Source organism: Silene latifolia, chromosome 6 (assembly GCF_048544455.1).
Source record: "Silene latifolia isolate original U9 population chromosome 6, ASM4854445v1, whole genome shotgun sequence".
Taxonomy (NCBI): Eukaryota; Viridiplantae; Streptophyta; class Magnoliopsida; order Caryophyllales; family Caryophyllaceae; genus Silene; species Silene latifolia.
The window spans coordinates 16,869,241-16,883,498 of record NC_133531.1 but is presented as its reverse complement, the minus strand read 5'-3'; the positions used below and the strand labels follow the sequence as shown (position 1 = coordinate 16,883,498).

At 36.1% G+C, this 14,258-nt stretch overlaps 1 protein-coding gene across 1 annotated transcript; it reads left to right on the top strand.

Moving 5' to 3' along the window:
• Nucleotides 1–296: 296 nt before the first annotated feature.
• Nucleotides 297–1,136, top strand: LOC141587624 (uncharacterized). The gene has a single exon (XM_074409100.1). It carries the CDS (start codon nt 297–299, stop codon nt 1,134–1,136), a length of 840 nt encoding a protein of 279 aa, XP_074265201.1.
• Nucleotides 1,137–14,258: the final 13,122 nt, after the last annotated feature.

Here is a 14,258-nt window from a genome sequence, read left to right as displayed (position 1 = left end):
GCCAATTTGGTGAACCTCGTTATATTTGTGTCCCTGTTATTCTTGTCTTTATTATTGTGTGTGTGGTCAAATATATTACCCTACAAAAATCCCCTACAAAATGGAATTCGGGTAAGTTATTATCCCTAGAGAGATTAGGATCGACTCGATATGGAGGATGCTTGTTGACAGTTCGTGAGGCTGGAACTCTTCAAACTATCGCTAACATTTTTAATACTACTGAAAAGTATGATCTTATTGGAACATGTCATTCTTTGATTTTAATTAACCGCTCTCAAAACTTTTTATATAAAGAAATGAAATTATATAATCCTTGTGTTGGAAAATCGTTGCTACTTCCCCCTTGTCCCCTACTTCCTTGTGACGGCTATACGCCTATCTTTGTTCTTGGTTTCGCCACTCGTAGTGAGGATTATAAAATCATTGCAATCGCATTTAGACAATCTCTAGGTATCGAGGTTCCAGATATGCGTGTTGTGGTTTACACACTCAATGATCCACAATGGGCTGTGAGGGATAATGGGCTCAATATCGACTATTCATCGTTTAAGCATTTGTTTGGGCCTTATTATTTCTGTGAGGGGGCAGCGCACTGGCTTGGAAATGATCTATATGATGATACTGGTAGTCAATTTGATTATCCGACTCATCTTGTTTCCCTTGATTTTGATTCGGAAAAATTCACATTTTTGGATCTGCCAGCTGCGTTGGATGATACAGATACTACTTCAGGGTCTCTCTTTCTTCTAGGGGACTCACTAGCGTTTTTCTGTATTTCTCCGGTTAGTTTCAAAATATGGGTGTTGAAACAGGAGAACGGAAGGAGAGAGTGGACCCTATGGTTTTCAGGTCGTTCGAGTAGTGATGCTTTTGATTTGTTCGACTATATGGGATCAACGACACAAAGGGTATCGTATTTTGAGGGTGATGGTGGCTATCTCATTTATGGGACGAAGTCTTATAATATTCGTACTTGTCAAGTGCGGGAGCGTGGACAATCTATAAGCCATGATGTAGACGTGACTACGTATTTTGAGAGCTTGGCATTGTGCAATGGATACAGAACCAATCAAAGTAAATGTGAACCAACTGTTGTGGATGATGGTGAGGAGACCCTCGCTGTTTTGCTTGAGTGATGCGTGATACTTTATCGTCTTCAAAATTAGGACTCTTAAGTTCAAAGTATGGTGGATGGATTTTGCTTTGTTATAATTATTTCTGTTTTGGCTTGGAAAGTGTTTATTATCCTTCTTGTATCCTATTGTTGTCTAACAGATATAGAGTGTTTGCGATGAGTACGAGATCCTGTCTTAGTTAAAAGCTGATATGTACTGAATCGCTTCTTGTTCCCTTTACTGTTAGATTTGCCAGACATACTATTATTCGTTGCATATTATTGCTCTACTTTAGTTTTAATGTCCATTTTGCTGTTGATTGATTGATTGATTTTGTTTCTCTGTTTTGTGGTGCGAGAGGAGGCACACGATACCATAAATAAGAGCCATTCGCAGATAACTGAAGGATATGCGAGTCGCTACTGAATTCTTTTTGCTGTCTGATTAGCTAGAACAATATATTATCTATTCCTAGCATATTGTTGCTGTTTAGCTGCTGTTATATGATGATGGATGCATTAGTTGCATACATTACCTACCAGCTTGACAGGGGAAACAGTAGGGTAGAAGTAAACGATGTGCATTTAAATCCTGGCTATCGACGCGGATAGATGCCCTTAAATCCTCGCGAATTGCAAAGTGATTTCTCTTATATGTTCACAGTAGTAATTCATCGTTCCAGGAATTTTAGGGATTGGCTTATGGCTAGAGATTCGGAATGACTGATTAAAAAATGATTATTCTGTACTGTGTATTTGCATTACAATTTATTTTCTTGTTTACTGTATCCAAGACTTGCTTTCGAGGGGTTTGGACACCATGGTAACACACTTAGAAAATCTTCTCGAAAGCTTTGAACTCGAATGACCCATTTATTCAGGTCAAACCCGACCCAAATCGGTTGATCCGTTGTGTCAAAGATAAATCAAGAATTTTTTTAAAATATTAAATATTATATTTCATAAAAAAAGTTAAATAATTATTAAAATAACTTTTTTTGTATGATTTGTTCAAAATTAAGGTAAGCATTGAATTTGATTAAATAAATGAAATACGCTTTATTTTTTTTTTAAAAATGGTTAAAAAAGTAAACTCTAACCCAACCTGTGACATATAAGAACCAACCCATATCTGACCCGATTAGGGACCCAACCCGTTTAAGAGATTTATGTATCTAACTTAATTTAAGCTAACTTCATTCATCTCTAGTATGTTAACAAATTCGTAAACTTAAAACCGGGCAAATAGAATAGATAGACGAAAACATAATACTAGGGACTATCAAGAAAATTGTTCTATCTATTCAAGTGAGGTGAAATTTAGCTAATTTTAAGACGTATATACCTCGTCCTTATTAATGAAGACCAACTTACTCAAATTAAGTTATTCAACCACTCCATATATTATTCAATTTACAGCTCAACTGCGTTTTGACCGTAAAGTATATTGGAAATAATTCCTAAACCAAGTCAAGTTTCCGTCTTGCTAGACTTTCCTTAACTTGCAATTCCAAATTGTGAATATTGTATTAGATTTGGATTAGGAAAACGATTACTCATTTAAATATTGTATTTCCTAAGTAAGATTAGGAAACTATCTCTTATATTAGTATAAATAGACATATTATATCTTAGTATTATTATTATTCATGCAGTTTCTAAATAAAAACCTACCATTCCAATTGAAATAACCTACATTCATCTTCATAAATAAATAATAGTAAAATCATCATCCGAGATTCATAGGCGAAAACATTTAACTTCAGCCAATTACTAAAAACCTAGGGTTTCACCCGAGAAATCCCTCTTTGCTCCACATCTATCAATTGCAGAAGATGAAACTCGCGAAGATGAAAAAGAGGTGTAAAACATCTTCAAATAAATACATACCCTCTGAAATACTGACCCAAATTCTCGTAAATTTACCCGTCAAAAAGCTATTGAGATTCAGGTGTATATGCAAATCTTGGCGCTCTATCATCGATGACCCTGATTTTGTTTCAATGCATCGTCAATTTTGCAACAACTCCTCAAATTCGATTAAATTATTAGCTCTCGAGTGTTTGGGACCACGTGGAGCTAGTGGATGCATGTTGACACTTCGTAAACCTGACACGATTCGAAAAATTGGTCACATTTTTAAAAGCGATGAAAGATACTATGTTCATGGAATATGTGATTCTTTGCTTTTAGTATGCCCCTTTCAAAATTCCAGCGTTTCTAGCTTGAGATTATGTAACCCGAGTATTAGAAAATTATTAACACTTCCCGCTTGCCCCCTTCTTTCCTGTTTCCGCTACCATTTTAATACCTTTGTACTTGGATTCGCGCCTAATAGCGGGGATTATAAAGTCATCGCGATCTTATTTCAACGCAACATGGGTGTAGAGAAGATGTATGTTACGGTTTACACACTCAGCGATCAACAATGGGCTGATAGGGATAATGGCCTCAACATTGACTGTTTGTCCCCTAAGCATTTGTTTGCGCCCTATTATTTTTGTGACGGGGCAGCTCACTGGCTTGGAAAGGATCCATACGAGGATACTAGTAATCAAGATGATAAACCAACTCATCTTGTTTCCCTGGATTTTGATACGGAAAGATTCATCTTTTTGGAACTGCCACATGCGTTGGATGAAGTAGATACTATTTCAAGGTCTTTGTTTCTTCTTGGAGAGTCACTAGCGACTTTCTGTATTTCTTCCGTTTGTTTAAAAATATGGGTGTTGAAACAGCAGAACGGAAAGAGGGAGTGGACTCTATGGTTTTCAGGTCCTTCGAGTAGTGATGGTTTTAACTTGTTTAATTTTATGGAATCGAAAACAAGTAGGGTATTATATTGTGAGAGTGATGGTGGTCGTCTTATTTATGATAAAAAATCCTATAATATTACTACTTGCCAAGTGCAGGTACTTGGAAAATCTATGAGCCGTTATGTAGAACTGGTAAAGTATTCTGAGAGCTTGGTGTTGTGCAATAGAGCCGGAACTGAGGATATGGTATAATAATTCATCAAATTGTAAACACAAAGTAACTCTTGTAAAATAATGCATATGTGCTTTTTTAGCCTTTTGCCTTGAATGTCCTTCATCTTGTAGCTGTTGGTATCATATGTTTGTTGCTGCTTATGTCAGAAATGATGGTGGCCTGAATATCTCCGTTTATGTTTCGTCTAGGGGAGTAATTCGGTGCTTTTCTAGACCCTTATATGTTGTTGGGACAGTTTTAGTTTCTTCCCTTACCACACGAATACACCAGTATTCTATGAGGAGAGTGATGCTTAAATTTGGCGCCACATGGGTTAACTAAACATAATTAGTTGGACAAGGTTAACTAAACATAATTAGTTGGAAAATGAGATGGCGCCAAGTCGTCGCTCAGTGGTACTTAAATTCAGCGCCACTCGTGTTATTATAGTAAATTACGAAGGTATTTTCATCTTTTCTCCTAAAATTTGAATTTCAAACTAATTAGTAGAGAAAGGGTACATGCATTAGGAACCTAGTTGTATACTCCCTCCGTCCCGGTCAATTGTTGTCCTTTGATTTTAGCACAAAGACCAAAGAAAGAAGGGTGTGCCAATTACTAAATGACAAGTGGACCAAATTACGTGTAAATGATCAAATTGTTTATCAAGTTCATCATTAAAATGAAAAGGATAACAATTAATTGAGACACCCAAAATGACATAGAATAACTAATGACTGAAACAGAGAGAGTATATGACTTAATTATAATATACTCCGTAATAGATGTTTATATATACTATATGATGGTCGTAAACAACTAAACATGAGACGGATCGTATAATTTCATACTACGTGGTACAATTTACCATCATAGTACAAAGTTATAGTATCCTAATTTCCTAAATTATTAAGTACCCTTACCTATCACAATTGGGAAAAAGAGTTTAAACACCAAAACAAGTAGACGCGTATTCCATAAGTTTCGTTTTTAGGAAACTTTTACACAAACTCCGAGTACCGAGTACCGACATAACCTTCTCACTATATATACATACCAAATCATTCCTACAACACACCACACACCTTTATTTCTCTTAATTACCACAAATTTCATCTTACAACAAAACCCTAATTTAAGATAAGCTAGGGAATCACAATAATGGCAGGAATTAAGAGGTGCCATGGAGTTGAAGAACATGAAAAACAAGAGATGGCGAAAAAGTTGAAGATTGTGGAAGATCCAAAGGAATTACGCGCCTCAATGTTGAGAGCTCGATATGCAAAGATCATCGCTAAGTCATGTGAAGTGATGAAAAAGAGTGAAGAGAAAGCAAGAACTAAAGAATTGTTAGAGAACCAAAGGCGGCGACAAGAAGAGAGACAGGCGGCTCGCCTTGCCTTAGAGAAGTTAGAGAAATCAGTTCAATTTGACGACGACAGCTATGGAATTACAAAGGAGTTGGAGGAATTAGCGGGATGCTCAATGTCTCGTTTAGGTTATGTTGGCAGAAGACGGATGGAGAAGCTTGGTTTGTTCTTTAAAGATGATTTACCTCTATTTGTTTGCTAGAAATAGAGGGTATATGGGTTATTAAATATTAGGTGATGAATCAAATTGTTTGCTTAATTTTTGAAGCTAATTAAGATTAGGTAGTAATTGTAATTACACGAGTAAATTTGAATTTGTTGAAAGCGTGATGAGATATTTGTTGTAGCAAAGCGTGATGAAATATCAATCTATGCTTCTAAATACCATACAATAACAAGCTAGCAGATGATATGCTAATTTCCTAATTAATAATGCTATGTTTTGTTTAGTAAAACAGTTTAATTGATTAAGCAAACACCACCGTAATATCAGTGTTTACAAGCTCGATAATCTCCAGACCCGAACTAACCCAATATCTAGTTGAGTAAACAATAATGGAGATTGTTAATGAGACAGTTGACGGGCTTGTACCAAAGCCGGTGAATTACAATATCAAGAGAGGAATGTGGTAAACCTAACATATGAATGAATACCAAATCTCCAAATCAAGGGATTGTCAAATAATACTCCGTGTTACTGCGTTGCCCTTTGCTTGGTCGTGGGCTGACAAATAGGGGCGGAGGGGAACCATACAGTAAGTCTTGACACATGTCTTCATTATTTTGAACAGAACAGTGTGATCAAGCAGTACGAACAAATAAAATCAACAGAAGAGGCATAACGAATACAATTAAGGTATCACAAACTGCAGAACAGAACTACGGATCTTAACAATTCAACAATCACCTTTTCTTTTGTAACCATATCCCACATTTAAGCACAATTCAGATCAGTGTCAACAAGATTGAGAACACTATTTCAAGTATACACATTAAACCAGATGGAGAACATCGTTTATCGGCATCATTTGTTGTTGAGATTTACTAACTAGGCATCTAGACAGAGAGAAGAAGATTGTTTACCAATTCATCAGATCAGTATCAACAAGACTGAGAACACGTAATATTTCAAGTATAAACATTTACCAGGATCGATTGAGAATGTTAAGAATCAAGAAGAGCAGCAACTTCCCAAACTCAGCCGTAAAAGACAGTAGTATTCTCTTGTTCATGAGCATGACCCAAGATCTTCAGCTCCGTAACCTTTGCACAACACCAAGCCCTCCATATACATTTCCAAATCCACATAATGTTTCATAGATTTTGCAAGCTCATGTACTTGACAGTTAGAAATGTTATACGAGTTCTTCCCGTAAACAAAACGGCCACCATCATCACTCTCATAGTAGAATAGCTGCAAAAATGGGGCAGACCTGAACAGATCAAAACCATCAGAACTTGAAAGTCCTGAGAACCTTTGGGCCCACACCCCGTTTCTGCTGTCCCCTTCCAGCGCCCATATGCTGGATTTCACAGAAGAAATACAGAAAACCGCTAGTGACTCCCTTAGACGAAAAGGTAGTCTTACGGCTCCCCTATCGTCTGAAGCAAATGGCAGTTCCATGTAGTTGAATTTTTCCAAATCAAAGTCAAGAATAACGAGATGAGTTGAACGATCAGCAAGGATACCATCCCGATTTGGGTCATAACCAATCCAATAGAGTGCTCCTCGAAAGTTAAAACCCGTATGGGGACAACGACATCACGAAAACATACGGTTATAGTACGGATAAGACATATTGAAGTCATCATTTCTGAGATGCCATTGTTGATCACTGAGCGTATAAACTGCAAAACACACATTCTCACAATCAGCCCGATTCCATTGTGATGAGATAGCAACGACTTTATAATCGTTACTGTTAGGTGCAAACCCAAGTGAATACACGTGTCCGGCGCTAGAGGACGACACTAATGGAGAAAGGGGAATTTGCAACGACTTTCTAATACAAGGGTTCCACAGCATCAACGGGTCGTGATCTCCAACACCATTTAAGCCGTGAATTAACAGCAACTCATTACAGTTCCCATTTAGATCATACCTTTGCGAAGTCTTTAAAATCTGATCAGTTTTACGAAGAGCGTCAGCGTGACGAACTGTCAACAAGCATCCTTTCCGCCCAAACCGACCCCACCACTCGAAGGATAGTAATAATTTACTACTCACGGAATTGATTTTGCAAAGATTACGATGCTGGGTAACGAAATCAGGATTATCAATAATGGAGCACCAAGATTTACATACGCACCTAAATCTTAACACGGTTTTGGCTGGTAAATTTGCGAGAATTTGGGTACAAAGTTCAGTTGGTATGTACCTGAATTCGGAAATACGGGTCGGATTTGATGAAGATTTGGTCTTCTTTCTGCTCTTCATTTTCTGCATTTTCTTGGAGAATCAAACCAGCAGTGATTGCAGAAATGAGGGGTTCTTGATTGATTCTTCACTCCGGAAATTAAAAGTTCAAGGCCTATGTCGGTTCAATACCAACTTGTTTTTTTAATTTTTTTTTTTCTCGAAATATTTTCTCTTCTTGTCGATAAAAAAAAGACGTCAACTTATTGAGATCTGGTATTTAGCAATTGGAAAATAATAGGGTGTTGTTCTTTCATGTACATGATTTACCCAATCATGTACATATTTTACCATTTTACCCTTCACATATCAATATTCATTTTCTCAAATTTCTATCAATTTCAGTTTTCTCCCTTTCACCATTCACCTCCCAACCACCACTAATGCCGCCAGCCACCATCACTGCCGCTACCACCCGACCACCAGCTTTTCCCCTTCGTGCGCCTACCTTGTGCAACTATGACAGATCGAGCAAAAACGTGACCAAAATTTGTTAACCAAACAATATTAATAAAATCTGCAATTTTTGTGCAAATCCTTATTGAATCAAGGACCATCTTCTTGAATGTGATGCATTGCAATAGAATACTGTTTTCTTGGTGACCAATCTGCGGGTAGGCCTTTTATGGGGTTCTGATTGAGGATTCGGGTGGGGTCCAAAGATAGGTATCGCTGCTCAAGTATCACGATGGGGATGGAGGCGATGAAATAGAACGCGCCGGTAGCGATGGTGGAGACCAGGTGGCTAATCGGGGTGGAGGTATGGTGGTCGGGATGGCTAGGGTAGAATGGTGGATGATAATTAGGGAAGGGATGGAGAGAGGAGAAGAAGGGTAGTGTGTGTCAATTTTATGAAAAAATGTCCATGATTGAGTAAAAGTCGTACTTGAAAGAGCAACTACGAAATAATATAGGGCCACTCGGTATTTACACATTTCCGGACTTCCGACGGGAGGGTACTTGGCAGCGGTGGTGGTGATGTCAGGAGTTGGGTCGTTGTGGTGGTGGTTAGGTGTTAGAGCATGAGCAATAGAGAGAATGGTATAATTTTCTTATTTGTTCTTTCACCCTCTTATTTTATGACATATCACCCTTTTTATGACCCACCTTCATTTCCACTATGTTTATCCTCCTCCCTATATTTTTGTCCACAATAGAGAAGATCCTCTTATCCATCCTCTACCCATTTATATACTCCCTCCTATTCATTTTAACTCTCCCCTTTCAAAAGGGCACGCAAATTAAGGGTATGATTATTTTATTGTAAAGTATTGTGGTGGTGTAAGATAATTGGAGAGAGGGAAGGTATTATTGTGGGGTAAGATGATTAAAATAAGTATTGTTGTGGGGTAAGGTGATTAAAATGAGATAAAGTATGAGTATTGTGGGGTATTGTTGTGGGGTAAGGTGATTAAAATAAGTATAAAACTTTACTAAATAAGGAAATGAGGAGAGTTATATGAATAGATGAAAAAGGAAAGGGGGGGAGTTAAAATGAATAGGAGGGAGTACATTTTAACTTCTTATAAAAGAAAAAAAAATAAAGGAAAATAATCCACATGGAAAAACATTATTAGATAGTTGGCACAAGGGTCAATGTTATACTTCCTCTAAAAGTAGAGAAAGTAGAGAACATCCTCTTGCTAAGAGGCAAGAGGATGTTCCATACATCTCCAAAATAGAGAGGATCTCCTCTTAAAGGAGAGAGAGTGTTAAGAGGAGACTACATCCTCTCTATTGTGGGTGCTCTTAGTGATGGAAGTGAGAGTTTAAGACCATCCACAATAGAGAGGAGCTTATCTTCCTCTTATTTTACCTCACTCCCTCTAATTTTTGGACACCTCATTTTCTCTTTTATTCACTTTATTTCTCACCATCTCCATCCTCTTTCTTTTATTTTCTCACACAATAGAGAGGATCCTCTTATGTTCCTCTCTTACTTAAATTACTCTACCAATTTTTATTAAAGAAAAAAGTAAAAGAATTATTGTCCATATGGCAAAAAGTGGTTGATTAGTAGGCACAAGGGCCAAAGTTAGCTTTCCTCTAAAATCCTCTAAAAGTAGAGGAAGTGACTACCTTCCTCTTGTTAAGAGGACACTTAACATAAGTCCCACAATAGAGAGGATGTCCTCTTAGAAGAGAGAGGGTACTAAGAGGATGTTCAATCCTCTCTATTGTGGATGCTCTAAGGATTAATGTTGTGGGGGAAATGGTGGTGGTGATGGGTAAGTTAGTAAGGCTAAAGTCGTCTTTTATGTTTTTATTTGAGATATAAGTTATTCAAGGTATAAGTTATCAAATTAGCCTTTTATTTATTGAAATATTTTTATATTGTAGAGATGATTAAAGTGAGTATCTCACAATGTTTTACATTTACGTAAAAAATATTTTGAGAAATTTATGAAACTTAGACAATCAAATCCATTAAGAAAAATATATTTGGAAGAGTCATTGTATTTATTTGAAACGAAACATAAAGAAAACTACTAAGCGATTAGTTTTTATAGTGTGGGAATAACTCAAAAAATTATATGCGAGAAATTGAATACATATGAGATTTTGATAGGTTTAAATAGTGTGATAACACGTATGTGTACGAGTATGTATGTACGCAGTGATCGCGAGTGCATTTGGATAATCAAAATAAAAGTAATGATTATTAAGTAATATAGTATTATAAACGACATGAAAATGTAGAAAACACGTTACATTTTTCTTTAATACGTTCAATTAAATATATATACGTCAAGTATAAAATATTGATTATGACTAACTAAATATTACCTTTAGTTAAATATTTTGAAGTTAAACCTCAAAAAATAATATATGAGAAAGTTCAACTTATTTTATTTACATGTAAACTCTTAAATATCATTATATATAGTTGTTTAAAAAAACTAAAGGTGCAAATTCTAATTGATATGTATGACACATAGCACATTCAAGACCCAATTAAAATGTTTGAATAAGTTGAGCTTGGACCATATATGTTTGATACATAAATATGACACGTTATACATGAAAAATTAAAAATTACATAAAATTATAACCACATCATTTAAAACCAATATTAATTGATTTGAAGTATAACATATCGTGAAATGATATAATTTGAGAATGTAATGTTGATTGTTGCATTATTCGAACAAATTTTATTTTAATTAATATGATATTTAATCAGTCACAAATTTATTTATAAAATATTGATCATATATAATTAATTATCATTTATTAGTTTTAATTAAAATTGTGTGTATTTTATTTTAAAACATCGAAGTTAAACCTAAAAAAAATTAATTCGAGAAAAACTAATTTATTTTTATTTTATTTATAAGTAAAAATATTAAAGATCATATATAAATTATATTATTTTTCTTCAATTATTATAGTAAAATTTTAAGTTGATAATAAATCTCAATCCAAACTTCTTAATTTTGTGTTGACTTCTTACACTTTCTCGAATCGTGACATTGTTTTACAAGCTCTAATTTAGAAGGTATGCAAGGCAGTGAAGGAACTACCTAGCAACAGTGGAGTAATCAATTCGGAACATAAAATATGGAAAGTAGTAATCTGATTGAAATTTGTAACTCGAATTAAATTGGATGAAGCCAACTAGCTAGACACGTTTTCTTTCCCCAATTAAGTTCCAGTTTTAGGAAAGTTTTGGATGAAGCCAACTAGCTAGACTGTCGAAGAAGATCCAAAGTGTGAATCAAGGGTATATTGCTGATGTTAGCTTCTGAGGATGATTTACGTCTGATGCTATCATCTGTACTTCTGACTAGCTAGTTTCTAGAGACTTCCAGATGGTTCCTCAGTCTGTTAGAGCTTGTAACTGACTGTAACAAACTCTGTAACAAACTTTGACTACAAATGTATAGTTGACTGATGTAGATATTTTATTGTTGCTACTATATAAGCAACTCCCTTGTACAGAATTCATTTGATTAATTCAATAATACTCTCACTTTATTTACATCTTTAACATTTCATTACAATCAATTCTCTCTCTGTTTCATTAAGCTTTTGAATGTTCATCAATGGCGTCTTGTGAAGCCATAGCTGTGAGCTTCGTTTGTGCCTCAGCTCAGTTTCACATGGTATCAGAGCAGGAATAGCCTGTCTCTGCATATCTTTTCTTCCGCATTCACTCTGATTTCGTTTTTTTTTTCGTATCATTCTTCAGTTTTCTCAATTTTTCGTCATACTTCTTTTTGATTTGTTAGAATCTTCTTTCTTCAAATCATTTCTTTGATTCTTCTGCAATTTCATCAAATTTATCAAAATTAGATCAAATTACATCAATTTCTGATCAAAATGCCTGAAACAATCAATGTTACTGATGATGCTTCATACAACAATCCGTCTGATGATCCTACCTTTGTTTCCAACTCTGATTATGCTGGAATGCTTCTTGTCAATACGCCGTTCTCTGGTAAGAATTTCATGTCCTGGAGTCGCAGCATTTCCATGGCGTTAGAGACGAAGAATAAGCAAGGTTTTCTTACTGGAACCGTTGCTATGCCTTCTGTTACTTCACCTAAGTATCAGAGTTGGTTACGTGCTGATGCTATGGTTCGTTGTTGGTTGACAAATTCAATGATTCCTACAATTAAAGAAGGATATTTGTCTTGTAAGACTGCAAAATTGCTATGGACTGATGTGTGTGAAAGATATGGACAATCAAATGCACCACTTTTCTATCAATTGAAGAAAGATTTGAAGAATATTGTTCAAGAAGATGCTCCAGTCGTTGAATACTTCACAAGCTTAAAAGGCACTGGGATGATATTGAAGAGGTTGAAGAAATTCCTCAATGTACGTGTGGTGCCATGGATAAATGCTCCTGTAATTTGCAGAAAAGGATTCTGGATGCCTCAATCAAAGAGAAGGTTCTCACCTTCCTCATGGGACTGAGTGATGTTTATGACTCTTTAAAGTCAAACATCCTTGCTATGGATCCTATTCCTCCTATCAATAAGACTTATTCTATTGTTCAACAAATAGAAAGTCAGAAAATGATTTCCAATGGAAGTGCACCATCACAAGATGTGAGTGCTCTAAATGCATCGAAGTTTGCTGGCAAACAGCAGCCCTGGAATGTCTGGAAAAGAGGTGATAATACTAAGAAACCTAAGACTGATGACAGGTGGTGTCCTCATTGTAATAAGAAGGGACATGTGATTGATAGTTGCTTCATCAAGCATCCTGAGCTCCGGGAAAAGTTTCTGGCTAGAGCAGCTGCTAAATTCTCTGGCAATGTGAATTCTGAACCTGCAGAAGGACAATTTTCTGGTTATCAGTTCCAGTCACAGTATCAGTCACAACCACATGCTGCTCATCCTTTTCCTGCAGCAGATCAGGCAAAGGCATCCACTTCTACTCAGCATCTGGCTTTCTCTACTTCTCAATTTTCTGCTCCTGCTCCTGCTGCTCCTGCAGTTCAGTTTGATCTTGCACTGCTGAATGCTCTCTATCAGCATATGGTGCATATTCATCAAGCTAAGCAAGATACTCCTCTGGATAATTCTGATGCTTCAGTCAACTTTGCAGGTATAACTTTGGCCTCTAATGTTCAAAGTCATACTATTAGCAATGATTGGATTATAGATTCTGGTGCATCAGATCACATGACTGCAAATAAGCATTTGTTTACTGATTTAAAGCCATTACCTAGTCCTATATTGATAGGATTGCCTGATGGTTCCACTCAGTTAGTCACTCATGGAGGTGATATACATATCAAATCTGGTTTAGTTTTGCACAATGCCTTGTTTGTGCCAGTCTTCAAGCACAATCTCTTATCTGTTGGTAAATTGTTGACCACAACCAATTTACTGATCAAGTTTTCTGTTGACAATTGCATTATTCAGGACCCTGCTTCTAATTGTCCTGTTGCAATTGGCATTCAAGAGAGAGGCTTATACAAGTTAAAGTGTTCTCATCTGCAAAAGTGCTCTACTAATTGTTCTTCTAGAAATGCAAATAATTTGTTTCCTGTTGAAACATTACAGTGTTGTAATTGTTCTGCTAGTACCAGATGTAAAGCTCATGCTAATATTGATCATCTGCATGCTAGATTGGGTCATGCTTCTTTGTCTAAAATGCAGCATATTGATGTAATCAATTGTAAGAGTCTGAAATCTTTTGATTGTGAAGCCTGTTTCCAGGCAAAAATACATAGATTTCCTTTCCAGAGGAGTACTAATAGAGCTTTACATGTTTTTGATTTGATTCATGTTGATTTATGGGGTCCCTACAAGACTCCTACCTTGACTGGTGCATCTTATTTTCTTACCATTGTCGATGATAACTCTAGGGTTACTTGGACCTTCTTACTCAAGACTAAGACCCAAGTGTGTTCCACCCTAGAGAGTTTCTT

Coding starts and splice junctions, on each gene's coding strand:
- LOC141587624 (XM_074409100.1), top strand. CDS start 297: ATGAAATTATATAATCCTTGTGTTGGAAAATCGTTGCTACTTCCCCCT.